Source organism: Peromyscus leucopus, chromosome 9, assembly GCF_004664715.2.
Source record: "Peromyscus leucopus breed LL Stock chromosome 9, UCI_PerLeu_2.1, whole genome shotgun sequence".
In the NCBI taxonomy this organism is placed as follows: domain Eukaryota; kingdom Metazoa; phylum Chordata; class Mammalia; order Rodentia; family Cricetidae; genus Peromyscus; species Peromyscus leucopus.
In genome coordinates this window covers 19,219,564-19,239,999 of record NC_051070.1, presented here as the reverse complement: position 1 = coordinate 19,239,999, position 20,436 = coordinate 19,219,564, and the positions used below count along the sequence as shown (strand labels likewise).

At 34.2% G+C, this 20,436-nt stretch overlaps 1 protein-coding gene across 17 annotated transcripts in view; it reads right to left on the bottom strand.

Moving 5' to 3' along the window:
• The window catches only part of Rbm26 (RNA binding motif protein 26), a 65,647-nt gene that overhangs the window by 8,472 nt on the left and 36,739 nt on the right, over positions 1 to 20,436 (bottom strand). For all 17 annotated transcript variants that reach the window (XR_005092123.1, XR_005092125.1, XR_005092124.1 and 14 more), the window contains 7 exons: positions 15,078 to 15,203; positions 14,611 to 14,685; positions 12,712 to 12,879; positions 11,033 to 11,137; positions 6,990 to 7,190; positions 3,585 to 3,671; positions 31 to 144 (listed from right to left, as the gene is read on the bottom strand). Coding sequence is in view for 9 of the 17 variants with exons in the window: in XM_037208334.1 (XP_037064229.1) it covers positions 31 to 144; positions 3,585 to 3,671; positions 6,990 to 7,190; positions 11,033 to 11,137; positions 12,712 to 12,879; positions 14,611 to 14,685; positions 15,078 to 15,203 (876 nt within the window). In the remaining 8 variants the exon portion in view is untranslated. The remainder of the gene's footprint in view (positions 1 to 30; positions 145 to 3,584; positions 3,672 to 6,989; positions 7,191 to 11,032; positions 11,138 to 12,711; positions 12,880 to 14,610; positions 14,686 to 15,077; positions 15,204 to 20,436) is intronic.

Here is a 20,436-nt window from a genome sequence, read left to right as displayed (position 1 = left end):
ATAAAAACAAGTGAAAAAAAAATAACATACTTCCTCTTCATCAGGTTCAACTTCTTCCGTTTCCACAGCTGAAATATTAGTTATTGGTTTATTCCATGCCAGTTTTAAATCCTGCCCTTTGAAACGAGCTCCATGAATTGCAGCCTAAAACAATGAAGAAAATGGAGTGAAGAACATTAACCATTTCTGAAGAAAAATTTTTTTAACATCTCATATCTAGAGAGCTAAACTCAGACAGCTGCTTATTCATTTGCTATTTAGTCACTTATCCTTCACCTTACTATTATAAAATCCTACTAGTGATGGAAAATATATTTAAAGCATAGAAAATATTTTTTAAGCAAACAACACTTTCTCATAAGGAAGCACTATTTCACTCCTGGCCAAAATCTGAGTAGAAAACAATGTCTGCCAGTTTACAGTACGATGATAACTACTATTTAGACAACAATCCCAATATACATCAAGATTTTAGTTCTAGCTTCTGAATCAATGTCTATTTTAAAATCAACAGACTAAATGAATTTTACATCACTGTTAATGTTAATTTGTAACTAATATATATATAGTAACTATTATCTAGAAACCTTTAACAAAACTGATCAAAATATATGTAAAATGATGCCTAACTAACGCAAATTAGAAACACCTTCAGAAGTGAACATCACAGCTCTCAACTCATCTACAGAAAAGCACAGCATTTCCTAGAAAACATTTGTAACTGCTGGGGATCACAGCTGCACCTCAACGTTCAGGTTTGCACTCCTGCTGTGTCAGTAGCTGGCATGGAAACACCACATTTAAAGTATCAAGAATAAACATAAACCAGTGTTAGCAACATTTTAAAGTAACACATGGTCACAAAAATTTATAGCACAGACTCAAAGTATAGAATAATATGAAGTGTAAAAACAATTACATATTCAACATATCTGAATGTGCTATATGTGATATTAATGCCCCCTGCATACAAACTTTAAATAGATACATATGAATTTTTTAGTTCAGGAAAAACTGAAAAATTGAAGCTGAAATCATTACATAAAGTATATCAGGTTACTATTAAGAATGACAAATACCACATGCAAAATACCTATAAAACAGTTTTTTTCTATTTAGCCAAAAACGGAAATAAGAAAAGTAGAAAATTATGATCGGCCATATTTACAGTAAATTCTGGGTATGGAATTGTTTTTGCTTTTAACCACCAACCGTCCTACCTCTCCAGCCCCTCTTTAACATTTTAAACAATGCAGCCTGCTTGATTTTTCTAAAACAACACAATTGTATCATAATCATGAGAACATATTTTTCCCAGAGAGTTTGATTTTTAGTTATTCTTTGATTTGAACAGAAAGCCTTAAATTTTTATTATCAGAACTTACCAGCCTTTTCCTTTGTAAATATCATGCCATTACTTAAAAAGCCCTCACTGCATTAAGGTAATACTTCATTTACCCAATGTTTTATTTTGTGCTTTTAAACAGCTCTTTTATGATCCTTTAAAATCCATAAATATGCACAATACGCACACATACACATACCTATTTCTGAATTCCACTTTGTTCTATTTTCTACATCTATTCTAATTTATAATTTATAATGAATTAAAACCATTCTTGACTAATTTATACAATAACTGTCATTAACTGATGTTATTCTTACTTGTGACCTTTAGAAACCTATGGCCAAATGCAGCACCACACGATCTTTAACAGGTGTCAGTTAATAATAAACTGTGAGCTTTAGCACTGTCTTCATACAGTGTACTAAGAGCCGCAAGAGGCCTGCAAGCACTCACAGAAATTTACATTTTAGAAGGAACTTCACAGACATTTTAAAAATGTTAACAAGTATCGTACAAGTATTTTTACAGGCACTTTTTTTTTATAAGATTCTCAAGGAAAGTAGTATAGTCATGCTAATAGGAGTAGGACTAAATATAAAAAAAAGAACAAAACAAGAATAACCCCATCTAAGTGCAAACACAGGTAAAAATCCACTGTTTTCAAAATCTTCAAACTATCAAGATTCATTCATCCAGAAAAATTGTTTTTGTTTGGTTTGGCTTTTGTTATTGTTGCTTTGAGACAATTCTGTTATGTAGCCCTAACTAGTTTCAAATTAACTATGATGCCCCTGAACAGTGAGATTAGAAGTATGTGCTACCAAGCCCAGCCTTCAGGGAGAAAAATTTTTTTTTAAATAATTCATAGTTAAAAGAAAAATTACTCAGGGTTGGGGATTTAGCTCAGTGGTAGAGCGCTTGCCTAGCAAGTGCAGCAAGGCCCTGGGTTCAGTCCTCAGCTCTGTTTAAAAAAAAAAAAAAAAAGGAAAAAAAAAGTATTCAAATTATTTCAAAGTATTAAAAAACATGGAAATTTCTAATTATGGCTTATAAAAAGAAGTATTATTAATATATGGGAGAAATCCTTCATTTAAAACCAATTTTAATTTTTAAAATCATGGCTAGCTCAGTTCCTAGACTGCTTACCCTACAAGCCAGGCCTAGGGTTTGGTCCCCAGCAGGACATAAGCCAGACACGATGGTACACTGAAGGAATCCCAGCACTTGGAAGACAGAGGGAGGACCAAAGACTGCAGATCATCCTTAGTTACACAGGGAGTCAAGATCAGTTTGATGAACTGTCTCAAGACAGTTTGTTGTCTTGTTTTAGAGACATCAGACATGATCTCTGGTTTCTACAAGCCCATGAACACACATGCAGGCACACCCGCAAATGTGTGATCACACAATGTAAACATGCACACACAGACATAAGTTGAAGTTACTTCTGGGTTGTCTTTTGAAAGACGAAAGGAGCAGGGCAGGGGCATGGCAGAGTGCACGCCTTTAATCCCAGCACTTGGGAGGCAGAGGCAGGTTAATCTCTGTGAGTTCAAGGCCAGCCAGGACAACATAGTGCATTCTGGGATGGCCAGAGCTACACAGCCATAAAGATTCCGTTTCAAAAAAAAATGAAACAACAACAACAAAAAAGACAATTCAAAGCACATAGATTAAGATAACCATATTACAAGGACTCTAAAAGCCAGAGTCACATATCATCTCTTGGACAAACAGCAGCAGTCTATTCAGGCACATGCTGAACTAGAGATGCTTCTCTAGAACTCATCCTGCTAGGACCCGGAACTAGTAGACAAAGGCTAAATAAAAAGGGTGGGCAACAGAATTATACTTTCTCTGCATCTACCTTAGATAACTCTTACCATTCATTCTACCAATATCAACTTTATTCTGGACCAGACAAAACAGTAAACTGTGGGAAGAGTGGTGGCCCTAACTGTAAAAAGACTTATGACATCTTCAAGTAAATGCAATTTTAAATTCAACTTGGTGTCTAATTTATACACACTATATTATATTACATTTATTATACTATATTATATTATATTACATACAGATTTCCTAAGAAAATATTTTTTGTGAACACAAACTTGCACTTCAAATATTCTACCTTCTGTCAAAGTAGTAACTCAGTAAACCTGAAAAATAATTTATATAAAATCTTAAGGAAATAATAATCATTTAAATCTGAAGTTTTAATTATTTTAACACTTACAGCTTCTGCTTCTGCTCTTGTCTTGAATGTAATTATCGCATGAAGTGAAGAGTCGTCAATCTGACAATCCTCAATTTCCCCATATTGCTGTAAATTAACAAATTATTTCCTCAAAATAAGTGTTTTGAAACATCTAAACCCCCCAACAGCATTAGAAGTAATAAGCATAACCCAGAATACATAATCATTCATACAGATTAAAGAGACAAATAATTTACTTCATTTAGTCCTATCTTCCGATTTAAGCTCTAATCCTATACTTCCCAGAATCAGTGACATTATGCTCTACTTGAGAAATAATGAATAGACACTGGTCAAAGCCTGAGCTTGCTTACCAACCTTCTTTATTACTCCCCTCAGGACAAGGTAAATTTGTTCTTAAATAGCATATTGAATCACCAGAACTATGAAATTCTAGTATCAATTCCAATAAAAGGGAGGAAAGATTCAGAGAATTTAAGCAATTTTTCCAAGCAGTCAAGCAAATTATCAAGATGAAGGTCCAGGCCTTTTGACTGCAAGTTTAACGTTAATTGAGCATTCCATTATGGCTACGCCATTTAGAATACTTAAATATTAAGCATATTATACTATCACTGACTGGAGTTTGTTGCATTTTTCCCACATAAAGGAAGATTTTTTTCTAAACAGCAATTTCAGCAATTCAAAACTATTGCTGTATATTAATATATTCCTCCTACCCCAAAATAAAACTACAGACATAAACTCCTTAAATACAACTTTTTGTGAACTTTATTTAAACTTGAACAAGTTACTTAATCTCTCCAGGTTTCATTCCCCTCCACCCCCCAAAAATGGACATTATCTTGGTGTCAACTTGACTACATCTGGAATTAACTAAAACTGAAGGATGAGGCACACCTGTAAGGTTTTTTTGTTCTTTATTTTTGTTTTTAATTAAATCATTTGAAGTGAGACGACCCACTTCTATACACATCTTTGAGGTAGGAAAATACACCTTTAACGCAGGTATTTTGACGTAGGAAAATAAACCTTAAATCTGGACCACACTTTCTGCTGGCAGCCTACATAAAGGACAAGGAAGACGGAAGCTGCTCTCTGCCTACTTGCGATCACTCTCACTAGCAAGTCCATTCCTTCTCTGGCATTAATGATTTACTTTTGGTGATCAGCTCAGACATCCAGCCTTGTGAACTCATCAACTACTGGATTCCTAGACCTTCCGTTGGTACAGACAACCAGTCTCAGACTAGCTGGACCACAACCTGTAAGCCATTCTAATAATGTAAGATTCATTCTATAAGTTCTGTTCCTCTAGAGAACCCTAACTAAATCAGTAGTGATTCAAAGAATTCCTAACATTCCCTTTAAGTTTCAGCTATTTTTATTACTACTATTACTGGTTTAACTAGATAAATTTAAAAAGCATTTGCTAACCACAACTGTTCTAATTGTCAATGATCTTTTATCTCTCTCCCTCTCTTATGCTCAGAGATAAAAAAGCTAAACTTTTGTGGGGCGTTTACCCACCAACCCCACAGTTCCCCAGAGTTTTCTTGAGTGTGAACAGCAGGAAATATTAGATAGAAGGATTTATTGCAGAGACTCTTGTGGAGATAAACAGATAGAAAATAAAGGATAGCCTTGAGAGGGCCTGGATCCTTTTCCAATGGGCCCTGACTGTCTCTGCCTCAAGGTATTTATAGAGACGCCAAAGGGTGGAGCAAAAGACACCCCCGCCAGCACAGCCAAGTGCAGACCATCTCAGACACCTGCACTTAGGCCCGTGGTCCTAATCATCCTCTATGCAGACCTGCCGGGTAAAGCCACCACGAGGAACCCGAGAACAGGCTCCCACAGACTTTGAAATGTGTACTCTTGCCTAACAATAGTATTTTTCATGTGTAAATTACCACTACTAACTTGCTCAAAATCTCCAAGTTTATGAAACAATTTCCACATTAAGTATCTGAATATTTATTTCTCAACATCTTAGTCCCAGCAAAATAAAATTATTACAAACTGGATTATTTCAGCATACTGATTGCTAGTCCCTAATTAGCTCAATAACTATACATAAGACACTTAATGATCTGGATCTCCTTTCCTCTGTGGAAGTGGGACACAAAGCAGGGAAGAGCTGAGCTGTATCTCCAAGTACCTTTCTAGTTCTCTTTCTTTTTTCCACAACCCCCCCCCCCCCCCCCCCCGCTGAGGACCGAACCCAGGGCCTTGTGCTTGCTACGAAAGAGCTCTACCACTGAGCTAAATTCCCAACCCCCTAGTTCTCTTTCTGTAAGCCTCTGAATCCATTACCACAGGGCGCTCCAGACTCCTCAGCCTTGAATACGCATCACTTTAGTTATTTCACAGACACCAAGTGTTTCTTTTCAAACTCCCTTACATTCAGAACTGTAAGCTCGGAATATGAGTGCCAAACACAGAGATATAAATTCCTAACAGAAATTCTAGTTCTCAGCTTCAGTCAAACTTTCCTCCACTGATCTTTTCATCATACTCAAGGGTCAAATATGTCCCTCCAAATCACTGAGGTGTGTAAGTGTTTAATAAGCTGTAGTTTATTTCAACTGATCTCTGTCAAACCAATGTATCCAAAAGCTCTGTGAGTAAAGAGCTAACAATTCTTCCTCTCTCTGATATCATTACCAGACTATTCAGGGTAATACTGATGTTTAGTAACATCAGTTCTGGATAACACTAAAAACTGAAATAGTTAAGATGAAAGAGTAAGGTGGGTATAATCTCCATTCTGCATATTAGCCTAATTAATCCCAGGAAGTCCAAATAAACAATGGATGAACAAAGGCTAGAACGTCCTTCTCTTTTAAGCCATTCTATCATTAGATAAACTCTCTTAACTTACACCCTTGATCTGAATAAGACAACCTTTAAATCATACATCAAAAATGTATCTTGCTTCAGTTCTAGTCAGCACTATCAAGAGCTTAATATTTACTTTCATATTTAAAAATCTAAATGGTCTATATAAGATGCCAATTTTTCTTTAAATTATCAACATAAACCTACTCATAAGGCTTAAATCACTAACCTTATAGTATTTAAAGGCATATCTAGTTTAAGAAATATAAGATTTTAGCTGGACACCTTTAAGTCCAGCACTTGCGAGGCAGAGGCAGGAAGATCTCTAGTCTGAGACTAGGCTGGTCTACAGAGAGAGTTCCAGGATAGCCAGAGCTACACAGTGAAACCCTGTCTGGAGGAAAACAATAAAAAGAATAATAAAATTTCTCCCAAACAAACAAAAAGACCCTGTTTCTATTTTATAACTAATAATAAAAGACTACTACATATTAAGGAAGCCCTACATATCAATTTCATAATTTTATCTATTAACCTGAGTTACAATTATTAATATTACTTTGCTAAGTGATAAGAAAGTACCGCAAAATGAGGAAGAAGATCTTCTCTATCACTCTCTGTAAATGCAGAAATCTCCAATGCTCTGGGTCGATGATCCACCACAGCATGTCCAGGTACACCTCGTCCTCGACCTCTACCCCTGCCCCGGCCATGAGCTGCACCTCGACCTCTTGTATGAATCCCTCTACCTCGGCCAGATGAAAGAATTCCTCTTTTAGCAGCCTAGAAAGAAAAAAAAAAAAGATACAGAGGTTACACATGTGGTAATTAGGCATTTAGGCCTCTAATTTGAAATGCTTAACTCTGTGTTTCTGAGTGTAGAGTTTCAGATTTTGAAATATTTCCATTGGTTTTCTTTATTTGTTGAGCAAATTAGGGATAGACCTGTATTAAGTCAAGTGTTACAATTTCAAAAAGGATTCAAATTTTTATGTTGAGAAATTATTTAATTACATAACATTAGAAATTCTAAAATTATTAAATGTGCTCTTTCTAAAAGTATTTAAAATGTATCAATTTTAAAAAGCTATAATTTTATTACATTATTTTCTGTCTCTGTCCACCCAGTAGGTCCCAGGGAACTAATTCAAGTCATCGAATCTGTAAGCAGGCCAACTGCATACATTAAGCCATCTTGCCACCTCACCCTTCTTCTGCCCAACTAAGTACATGCTATAAGCCAACAAGAACAAGACAAGAAGACTGGTAACGGGATCTCTTAGTTTCTTGAAAAGTCAGGTTAATACAGACTGCAGCATGACCTACATCAATAAACACATTTTTACCCTGAACTATATACCTTAACCTTTCAAGCTTTATATAATTTTCAAATAAATGCTATTTCATTGTCTGCTGACTCCACTGGTTTAGTATGTTTCCTCAAATGCATTATTTTGATCACACCATAGAATACAGACTATTAACATTATACCATACCATTTCTTTCATGTGGATCACTATTACTTCATTTCACAAGTATTTCATGAATTCCTACGTTGGCAGTCCTTAACCTCAAGTGCAATTACAGGTTTTACAGTTGTCACAGTCATTTAAGTACTTATCATGTAAGCATGAGAATCTAAGTCCAACCCCCAGCACCCTACGTAACAAGGGCATCCATCTGTAGTGGTTCGAAAGAAAATGACTCTCATAGGCTCATAGGGAGCGGCACTATGAGGAGCTGTGGCCTTGTTGAAGTAGGTGTGGAATTGTTGGAGGAAGTGTGTCATTGGGGATGAGCTTTGAGGTTCAAGATGCTCAAGCCAGGCCCAGTGTGTCCCTGTGTCTTCCTGCTGTCTGCTGATCCTGATGTAGAACTCTCAGCTGCCTCTGCAGCACCATGTCTGCCTGCACACCACCATGCTTCCCACCACGATGACAATGAACTAACCCTCGGAACTGTGAGCCAGTCCCAATGAAATGATTTCCTTTGTAAGAGCTGCTGTGGTTATGTTGTCTCTTTACAGCACCCTAACATCACAGTGTACATATGTAATCTCAGCACCAGGGAAACACAAACAGGCAGATCCCTGGGCTTCCTGGCAGGCCTACTCAGTGAGCTCCAGGCTCAGTGAATTCTTGTCTCAAAAAACAAAACAAAACAAACAACAACAACAAAAAGGACAGTGAAGCTTAGGGAAGACATCCAACATTAACTTTTTGGCTTCTAGCCTCTGTACATGCATTAGCACCTGTGCACACATACAACATAAACAAATACATATAAACCACATACACAAGCTCAATTTCTAGACAGGTAAATTACTGAGATAGGTTCTTAAGCAGGATTTAGGTTCAGTTTCAAGCACCTACATGGTGCTTGACAGTTCCAGGAGATACAACATCCTCTTCTGGCCTCCATGGGCACTATCCGTGCATGTGATACACATACACACATATATGCAGGCAAACACTCATATTCAAAAATAAAATAAAATAAAAATTGGGAACAACTCATCTAAAATAAGGTAATTAAGTGAATTAAGTTGAACAAAGGGTGAAATCAATCAAGACTCCTTCCATATTTCTAACTATTTGAGTAACTATAAATACATAGTTTAGAAGCAGGACAAGCACAATGATGAACATGCTGATAAGGATATCTGACATCCAACTAAAAACATCAAATTCTGAGTACCAAAAAGTAAACATATAAAATCAAATAAAAATGCTAAATGAAATAACAACTACTGTAAGATTTCATTTACACACAGAATCTACAACAGCAATCTCATAGAAACAGAAGAATGGCTATTACCAAGGACTGTGCTGGTATGGAGAATGGGGAAATGTTGGTCAAAATGTACAATGGGATAAATTCTACCATCTGTTGTAAAGCATGGTAAGTACAATTGATGATAGCAGATGATATACTTGAAAAGAGCTAGGGAAGAAAATTTTTAGATATATTTTCGTAAGAATTTGAATATGTGAGGTGATGAATAGATTACTTTGATAACTCATTCCTTGCATACATATATTGAAACATCATGTTATATACCATATACATTTACAATTCTTAACTGGTCAATTAAAAAATATTAAAATAAGCAATAAACTTTAAAGGGGAAAGGCTATTAAGATTAAACATATCAAAAGTATGCCTTGCAGAGTATTTAATGACATACAGATACTCCCTGAAAATTAAGGTTCAGCAAGCTTATAATTTGGAGATTCAAACTAAAAGACTCCAAGAAATCCTATAGTGAAACAGTATATCCAATATGACCTTTTCAAAATGTATTTGATCTCCAATCTTTGCTCATGAGTCTCTATTAACAATAACAGAATTACTGTGATGAGCATATTCTGGCATCTACTATAGTACTGCATATATGAATATTACTGAAAAAATAAAGCTGAGTCATCATAAAAGACCAGAAAACATCATTTAACCTTTGGCTAAATTACAACAAGCAAAACATGGAACAGCAAATTTTTGTCCTATTTATTTATTAAAATCATGTCAGAAATTCACAATGATATTTTGCTTTATACATCACTAATGGCATGAAATATTCACATGAAAAAAAATTTTAAATTAATATAAGGAACCTATTGTTTAGGGTACAACATATAGGCAAACCAGATCATGTTTCAAGAGAATGCAAGTATATACATGTTTAGGATATTTCGTAGCTTTTCTAACTCTTGGGTAAGACATAGCCTAGGACATATCTAGTAGATGCCAAAACTTAAGTCTTTAATACTTGCATAGCACTAAACAGATTTCTACTGCATTATAAGGTGAGAAAAAAAAAATCAGTGTCAACAAACTTTTAAGAAAGTATAGTCAAATCAATCAAAATAATCTAAAATGTTAAAAAACAAAAACGCCTTAGATTGTGTCAAGCAATGGTGAGTATAGGCATTAATATAGTTTCATACTTTGATATAATGATTTTTGTTAACATTTTTAGTAACTATTAAGCACCCATATTTTATAATAGAGATCAATTTCACTAGGAGCATCTCATACAATAAGGTAGTTTATTTTCTCTTTTAAAACACCCACAGCACCATCTATAGGCAAAACTTTAAAAAGCATGCACTGAAACATTTACAGCTCTAAGTCTGTTCTTTAGCAATTCAACACAATATGCCTGTATGACTTCACACATATAAAGACTATTTCCATAAAAATACCTAAAAAGCCTTTAACTGTATTTAATCTCAAGAAGAAAAAGAGAACAAAAACAAAAAAGAACTAAAATTTACTAGAAATGGAGACACCAAGGTGTAGAGGGAGAAGCAGTAGGCTTTTCAGGCCAGCAAGATGTCTCAGAGGGTCAAAGCACTGAGTTCAATGCCGTTACACAACCTACAAATGTCCTATGACATCCATATGCAAATGAGTAACCAACAAGCAAATGTAATTTTTTTTTTAGTTTTCTCTAATAGTTTTGTAAAATCAATGAGTCTCTTTCCTCGCACCTATCCCAACACACTCACACACACAAAACCACATGTGGCAGTAATTGTTAACAAGACCCGAAAAACCATTTTCATGTTAACGACTGTATCTGCTCCTTCCAAGTGAACTGTGTAGCTGTAATAAAACCTACCTCTAGCTGTAATTCTGTATACTTTCTCCTAAGTTCAGTGACTTCTTCTCCAGCCTGCATCTTCTTATATAAATCCAATTCTGTGTCAAGCAATTCTTTCTGCATCTGAAAAAGTCATTAATGTTTCAAATAACAATTAATATTCTGAACTTCTGTAAAATTTTTATAAGATATTTTTTCTCATATTCACTTACGTCATTTTTTTTTCTGTTGTTTTTGGCAGGGGTTAGTTACACAGTCAAGATTCTCCTGTGTTGGCCTCACAAATGTCAGGGCAAAAGGTATGTGTCACCATTAGAACCAACATTTCTTATCTAGTATGTGATATGCTACTGTAGTAAAAGTATCCTAATTCTTATTCTCATTGATGTCCCTAAAATTCATTGTCTATACCACAGCTAAGGTATGATTTCTATGAACTAATAATGTAGTAAGTTCTGGGGGAAAAGGGGGCTAACAAGCAATATGTATTATTAGTAGGTCTTTATGAAGGTAAACACATATATCTTAGATTTAAGGATAAAATACAAACTAATAATGAAGGTTACAAACAAGGAGTGGTGAGGTGGGAGAGAAGTCTCTTATGCGTATCTTTTTATGTACTTCTGAACCATGTTGATAATAGTTACTGTAAAAAAAAAAAAACTTAAACCAGAAAAAACTGAAAAGTAACAGAAATAGACCTAACTTTATCTAATTAGCAGCATTTACAAAAAGAACTAGAAGAAAACCAACATCATAGTCTGACCTAATCTTTAATGGCAGTCAGTTTGTAAAGAATACAATAAAATTTGAATCCAACTTAATTGTTGAAATCAGTACTGAAGCAATTTTGGAACTATTCTGAATGGATTGTAGATCTATTTGAATGAATAAACTGATGTTATGAGACCAAGTTGTCATTATGGAAATTGGCAGTAGAATATGAATTTTAAAAAAGAATAAACATGTGATTTAGATAAAAATTAGAACTATCGATGTGGTTACACACGCACACATACATAAAGTATAAATACTGTACCACCTGTATTTTATCGTTTGTTACCATTGGAAAACATCTTGCTCATTTGTTTGGATCATTCAGAATAGTATACCTCAATTTTTCCCTTTGCAAATTCTTCAGACAGTGATACTAGGTTACTTCCTGTCATTAACCTTTATATCACTTACTAGTTACAATACATAGCTCAAACTTCTTGACCATACAATCAAGTACCCATAGCACTTTGTCCCAAACTATGCTTCCAAAATTATCCATAATTATTTTCTAATAGCAGATTTCACAAATGTTAGATGTAGGAGAGTTATGAATAGTCAGATTCTGAACAAAGTATATAGCCAGAAAAAAACCAAAAAACAAAAAAACAAAACCTAAAAATAGTGTTTGATCTTTTTATTTTAAAGCTCTCTTTTTCTAAAGACTTATTTATATTTATTAGGTAGAAATGTTTTGGCTGCACAAGTATCTGTGCACTATGTGCATTTAGTGCACTTGTGGCCCAAAAGAAGGCGTGAGATCCTCTGGAACTGGAGTTACAGACAACTGTTAGCTGCCAAGTGAGTGAGTTGAACCTGGGTCCTCTTAGAGAGCAACAAGTACACTTAACCACTATGCCATCTCTCCAGACCAATACTTGATAGTCTTAATAAGTAGTCATGCGGCTAACAAAATAGAATACCTGAGTCTTCGTTTTTATACTTTTTGGAAGGCAGCGTCCAGGAGATGTAGCTTTAACCTCATCTTTCAACTTGGTAATATTTTTTGTCAAAACCTCTAATGTTTTCATTATTTCTGCTTTATCTTCAGACTTCATTGTTTTGTTTTTCTCCAGTTTTGAAATAAGCATCTGGCAAATTTTAAAACAGAAGTGTAAGAGACTTATTCCTACTACTTGTAACCAAACAAACACAGCAAAACAGTTAAAAGAGTACTATTTTTAGTTGACTGTTCATGACAAAGCTGACAATCTACGTGTATAAAGATAGAAGAGCAGACTTGGTTGCTAACAGTAGTGTAATTACAACCAGTTGACTTTGCAAAGAACTTTACTATTAGTTGGCTCTCTTAGAACACAAGATTTGAACAAGATAAGGGAGGTGGGAAATCACATGGAATTATGTTCTCTGAGTTAAGATGGCTTCAGTTTTCTATATAAAGCATTGTGATTCACTTCAATGAAGTATATCCAAAATAAGAAAAGGCGGTATTTCTAATCTTAATGTAAATTTTTCAGACAGTCTTAATTTGTAGCCTAAGCTGGCCTCAAACTAAGCAATTTGACAGCCTCAGCCACTCCAGGAGCCAAGATTACAGTAATGGACCACTGTGCCCCAACAAAACATTGTTTCTGTAACTTTATATTGTTCTACTACTAACATTCATTGCAGAACACATCAAGAACTAATTTCTAATTAAATATCATAAATTAGAGCAATCTGCCCCCAAAAATGTCATCTAAGAAATACCAGCCACATTAAGTAAGTTTTAAAGATTTACTTTATAATTGATATGTGCGTGCAGATACCCATGGAGGCCAGAAAAGTGGGTCTGGTATCTTGCAGCTAGAGTTACATGCAATTATGAGCCACCTGATACTGGTGTAGGAACCCAAACTTGGTCCTCTGGAATAGTAGTAGTAAATACTCTTAACCACTGAGCCATCTCTCCATGCCCACATATAATTTGATTGTTTTATCAATCACATTAAAAAGATAAAAAGGGTTAAAGTTAAATTAACTCATTAATTTAGCCTAGTGTATCAAAATTCACATTTTAACAAAAAAAATTTCTGAGATTTTTTTTTCCCCTCCATACTATGCTGTGGGATAATGCTTTGTACACTGGTTTAATAAAACGCTGACTGGCCATTGTATAAGTGGGATAAGCTGACAAGGAGAATTCTGGAAAAAGGAAGGTTGAGTGAGGAGATGGCAGCCCACTGTCCAGGGAGCAGCATGTAATGGTACACAGGTAACGTGGCAATATATAGAGTAACAGAAGTAAGTGTAAGAGCTAGTCAGTAGTTAGCCTGAGCTAATGTCCAAACAGTTATAAATAATATTAAACCTCTGTGTGATTATTTTATAAGCAGACCACAGGACTGCAGGGCCCAGCCAGGACCAGAGAAACTTCTAGCTACAATACTACATCTTTGAAATTTGGCATGTAATTATCATTTTCACCTCAGTTTAAACTAGACACATTCTATCAGTAAGATGTGGCTTTTGACTACTCTATTGTGTAACACAGGAGTAGAGGATCCCAAATTAGTGAAGAACTTATCAACAATTAGAAAAAGATTTCATTTCATTATCCGCTGACCAAAGTATTACATAGTAATAGAGCCAAATAAACTTATTTTTCAACTTATGTTGATAACCAGTTCCATATAAACTACACCCACACTTTGTAAGTTTCTTTAACCTCAATGCTAATAAATTAATAACAATGACACACTAAGTTTTTCACTTTTACCACTACCAATTACAGTAAATCTGCTTTTCACTATGAATTAAATAGGTTAAATTTAGTAAAAATAAGAACATTGGTAATTTTGCCAAATACTTTACTGTTTTACCTTCTGTGTTTCAATGTGCTTTTCTAAAATTTCCTGCTTCCTTTTTCTTACATCCTGCTGAAGTTTCAGTGCCTCCTAAAAGAATCAAAATATCATTTGAGTAATATCTAAAGATAGATAAAGATATATAAAGCAATACAAGAAAAGAAAGGAAGTTTTAATTGAAGAAGTATGGCAACAAAAGCAATACACTAAGTTTCTATCTGTAAAGCATACAATATGTATGCTGTCAACAACCAAAGACAAGAAACTTCCCTTCACAGAAAAAGGGGGTGGGGGAGAGTATTTATCACACACACAGATCAATCCAACTAGTCTTGGGGTAAGTACCTTAACACGCACACACGGGCACACAACATCAGACATAACACACACACACACACACACACACACACACACACACACACACACCGACTGTAAGGGTCTTTCTGTGTGCAGATTTTATATGTTATACCACCTCTGCTTACCTGTTTCTTTTTCTGTGCTTCATTATTATCAACTGCAGAAGTAGAAACTAGTAAAGTTTTTTGTGCAGCCTTCAAAGCAGCTGGATTATACACCGTTTTTGTAAGGCCAGTAGATGTAGACAACACCTACCAACACAAATTCAATTTCTTAAGAAAAAGTGTTATCATTCATAATTTCTTAAGTCTTGCTTTCTCAGAAATTCAGACTTTAAAGTGTTTCTGTCTAAAACTAGCATGTTGAACTAAATGTATTATATAGTCACAATAACTAAATCACATTTCATGACTTGAATGATATGACTGATAACAAGCCCTAAAACAAACAAAAAAATTCCTGGTAACTTAATATCTATAACAAAAAAGCAAAGTTGAACATGTAAACCATGAAATCAAAGGGGAAAAAAGACTGCTATTACTGTATTTCTCAGAAAATATTTGTGAATATAATGAAGCAAAAAAAATAAAAACCCAAAAAAACAAAAAACAAAGAAAAGCACAAGAGAAAAAGTGAATGTCATCCTACAAACACTTTAGTATGATCACTATAATTTATTGTTCCAAAATAAATGCAACAATCATTCTCCATTCCCTGCAGGCCACATTCTTCCTGCTTGGAGTGATCTTAACCTCTTAAGCCAAGTTCAGATGCAGCACAAGCCAAAGCACTAATCATTTTTCTTTTCTGTCCAATACTTACAGATTTTTATTCCTTAAGCCGTGATATAAAAATAACATTCAATACTGTTAGGTAATATCAACTATTTAATAAAAGCAAACAAACAAACAAAACCTGATAGTAATGTCTTCCTTTCTATCTACACTGCAAGGCCCTTGAAACAAAAACCTAGTCTTTCTCTTCTTTTCGATTCTTGAATATAAGTCTTGTTAACACAGAATTATGTGACTTTGGTTAAAGTAAACTTGAGAGGTGGGGTAATCTCAGTGTGCTCATCTATAAAACTGGGAGGCTCATCTTGATAGTATCTAAAATACAAACTCAATGAGCAGACATTATTTCTTCACTTGGTTTATCACTATACTGTTAGTATCTAAAACAGTACAATCACACATAATAAATAATAATAAATATTTTCATACCAAATTAAACAAATGATTATAGATTGAATACCCGTTAAAACACAAGGTTTAATTTTTTAAAAAAATTAAACAGTTCTGACAGGCTACTTCCTTCCTTCACTAAGTTCCATGAGGTGATGGGTTCTTAGAAAAGATAGTATCAACAGATTCTATAAAATCTAAACTAGTAACCATACACCATGGTTTTCCAGAGAAAATATTATTGCTTCTATTGCCTTAAGCATTCCTGGGCTAGAACATGACACATAAAATGTAAAAGTATAAATGAGAAATATTACCTATTTTTTAGCTATGTTAACATCTGGTATAGCATAAATATAGCAATCTGGAGACCACTTTCTAATCTTCCATCATGAAATTAGAGGAAAAAAACATGGGCAACTCATTACTCTTCCAAGCACCTATGAATGTCTCAAAATCTGAATAAAATAAAAACTGTCACTATTCTACCTACAGAGAGCACACCTGATGTTTAAAAGGAAAAAAAAATACATATATCAAAATTTCATGTGTAACTTTCTTCAAGGTTAAAGACGGTCACATATCACTAATAAACATGAAACAGTAACTATGAAGTACCTGCATTCATTAGAATACAAAATACAAATTTAGTTTATAGTCTAACTTTAGTGACTATTGTGAATAATTCTGGAGAATTTCTTTGATGCTAGTTTACCATGTAACAAATGCTAAACTGAATGATTATACAAAGGAGAGAAAACTTATGAGAAACATAAAACAGTCTCCCTGTTTTAAGTATATATTTTAAGTACTTTAAATATAATGTTTCTCCATATGAATTCCTTAACAAGTTAAACAGCTATGAGTAGAAAAAATTTTCCACACTCAAATAACTTGGAAATGTATCACAACTATATTTTCTAGTATCATACACACACACACACACACACACACACACACACACACACTAAATCTTTTTAATCATTAGCATCTTTCTTACTACAGTGGTAAGGAGCAGAGCTTTTAAACCATCTTAGCATTTCCTATCAGACTCAGGTGTGCTGGCTCAACATTTGTATCTGATGAGAATAGAACACTTCTTTGTTTCTACAAGCTTATTACCACATCCATATTCCTATCCAGTGATTTCCTTCTGCAAAAATAGAATATATGATAAACTGTTCCACAAAACCTCAATCTCAAGGACTCCTCTATTTAAAATTAAACAATAAAAAAAAAAAAAAAACAGCAAAGAGCTTACATTTATAACTTTATTTTCAACAATGGTGAAACATGGTCCAACGGTGCCAAGACTTAAGATTAAAATGTGTCTTGGATATAATGAACTGTAAGACTACAAATATTGCTTTTCATTTGAATCTATTTAGTTCTAGAGTTTAGGTACTAGAATAGTAAAGAATATCCACGTTTTTCAAGATAAATGTATCCAGACCTGGTGGCAAATGCTTTTAAATCCAGCACTTGGGAGCTGGAAGCACAGTAAAAGCCAGCCTTAGAACTACATATGAAATTGAAGGCTTCCAGTACAGTACTACCATGCTCAAAGCCCTGGGTTCAACCTCTAGCACTGTCAATAAGGAAATTAATAAATACATCTAAAATGCAAAGTGAAGAAGGCCGACAAATCCAACAGACAAGACTAAGTTACAGTTCCTAAGAATACAAACCACGGCCTTTACAAGTAAACACAATGTTTATTTTCCAATTTTTTTCATGTATTGTAATTTTATATGGTGACATAATACTAGCTTAACTAATGACGATCTAATTGTAATCACCCATTGTCTCAACTGCTTGAAAGTTTATTTTGGATTTTCTACACAAATAATAATTATGTCACCTATATATCAACGGTTTTATTTCTTCTTTTCGAATCCTTACAATGGTTTATTTCATTTTATAACTTTACTGTATTTGTTAAACCCTACAGTAAAAACTGAAAGTGATTAGAGTGGACATCTTTGTCTCATTCCTGAACTTGACAGATGGGGGACAGTCAATATGTTTCACCATTAAGTTTAATGTTAGTTCTGGTGGGTGGGGTGCAAACATTCTTCATCAAGGTAGGAAGTCTCTGTCCATTCCTACTTTGCAAGAGTGTTAAATATTTCACCAAATGTTCTTCTCCCAAGTCATGCAAGGTTTTCATTTTTCTCTTACAATGCTAATGTGGTCAATTAAACACATTTCCTGATGTTAAATCATCTTGATTTTCTTGACTAAATCTTTCCTGACCATGATATAGTATGTACTTTACATACCCTGGAAATTACTAATATTTTATTTGGACTATTTATGCCTATGTTAGCCTGTAATTTTCCTTTCTTATAATATCCTTCGCCAGGTTTTGGTAGCAAATATAAACCCAGAAGATGAGTTAAAAGGTCTATAATTTGCTATGCCTTTATTAATATCTCCTATGACCAAGACAAAAATCAATTCTCTAAACTGTTAAGAGGTTATACTCCAGTAATACATTTTTCTTTCTTTTTCATTTAGATTTATTTTATATGTATTAGTGCTTTGCCTGTATGTTACATATATGCACCATATGTGCATGTCTGGTGTCCAAGAAAGTCAGAAGAGGGCACTGGATCCCCTGGACCTTCTGAAGTTAGGATGGCTGTAAACTACCATGTGGGTTCTGAGAAACGAACCTGGGTCCTCAACAAGAGCAACAAGTACTCTCAACGGCTGAGACATTTCTCTATTTCTCATATCTCTATTTCTTATGTATAACATTCCCATCCATACCTAGTATTAATAAGTGTAAAAACCAAACATTTTCTGCTAAGGATGGGAGGAAAAGACTATTCTGTAAAAAATAAAATTACTTAGGATTATTTAAGTCATCTAAACTTCATTTTTAAAATAACTGATGCTCAAACTGAAATTTAACAGAAAAGGATGTAGCTATGTTAAAGTAAGTAGCTCTAGCAGGTATTATATTTAAAAGCAGAAAAGAGAAACAGCGTAATTTTAAAAGTATCTGGGGCGCTGAGGAAGATTAATATGCTCAATGTTTTTGATTAAGTATGTATCTAGTCAGTAAAACGGAATGTTTATTTACAATACTATTTAACAGCACATAGATAATGCATTCTACAACACTGGCCAAGTGAAGAATTCTGATGAGAAGAACAATATTTAAAGTTTCATTTATAAAGTATTTTGAAAATTCTTCTCAACAATATTAGGAACTTCTTAAGAACTTGCCTTAATCAATAGTAACAAATTTTGTCTGCCATGCATAATACATATTGTGTATGTGTGTATCTCTTGTAAAATGGTTAAACTGAACTAATACCTGCACTGCCTCATATTTTGGTTGAAAGAACACTTAAAGCCATGGTTATTAACTGAGGTCACCTTGTTGTAGTATGTTCTGAAATTATTTTATAACCATTAGCCATTATCTTCATAACTTCCTTGCCCTGGAGCCCTAGTACCCATCATTAAAAGTCCACGAGTTCGACTTTTAATCTTCCATATATGATAAAGGAATTAATGATCTTACAGAGAAACATTTTAAACAAACATCAAAGAAAAACTATTTACAATCCAGAATCAATTTTGCTAAAATCTCTAGATCCCAGAAAGTGTAGCCAATCTTTTAAATAAGTCAAATTTTCCTGTAATAAATAATCCAACAAAGTCTTCACAGAGAACAATGTACTAAAAAATTAAGATAATAATGAGAAAAGCTTCCTGTATTCTACCAATCTTTGGATTTATATTAGCAAAACTGTACATCAAATCAAAATTTAAAATCAAAAGGCTATGAGCATCTTTATTTTATAGTCAAGAGAACTTGTTTAACGTCATTTCCAATGGCTAAATGAAAAACTGAAATGTCTACAAGAAATGTAGCTCAATTATATCACACAACTTCTCATTTAAAAAAATTCCAAATACAAATGTTAACTTTCATTATGAAAACAGGATAATATATATCTCAGATTTAAAAAGTACATTAAGCCAGGTGGCGGTGGTACACGCCTTTAATCCAAGCACTCAGGAGATAAAGGCAGGCGGTCTCTGAGTTTGAGGCCAGCATGGTCTACAGAGTGAGTTCCAGGACATCCAGGACTACACAGAGAAACCCTGTCTCAAAAATACCCAAAATAAAAAAATGTAAAATAAAATTTGAAAATGAACATCCTATGATGAATTTAGTAACTACAGCTGGTATATAGATACCATGACATTTGAATGGTGGGGTAAATACACTCCAGGAGAAGTACCACAAAGAAGCTAGAGCTAGACTGAGACAGCAACA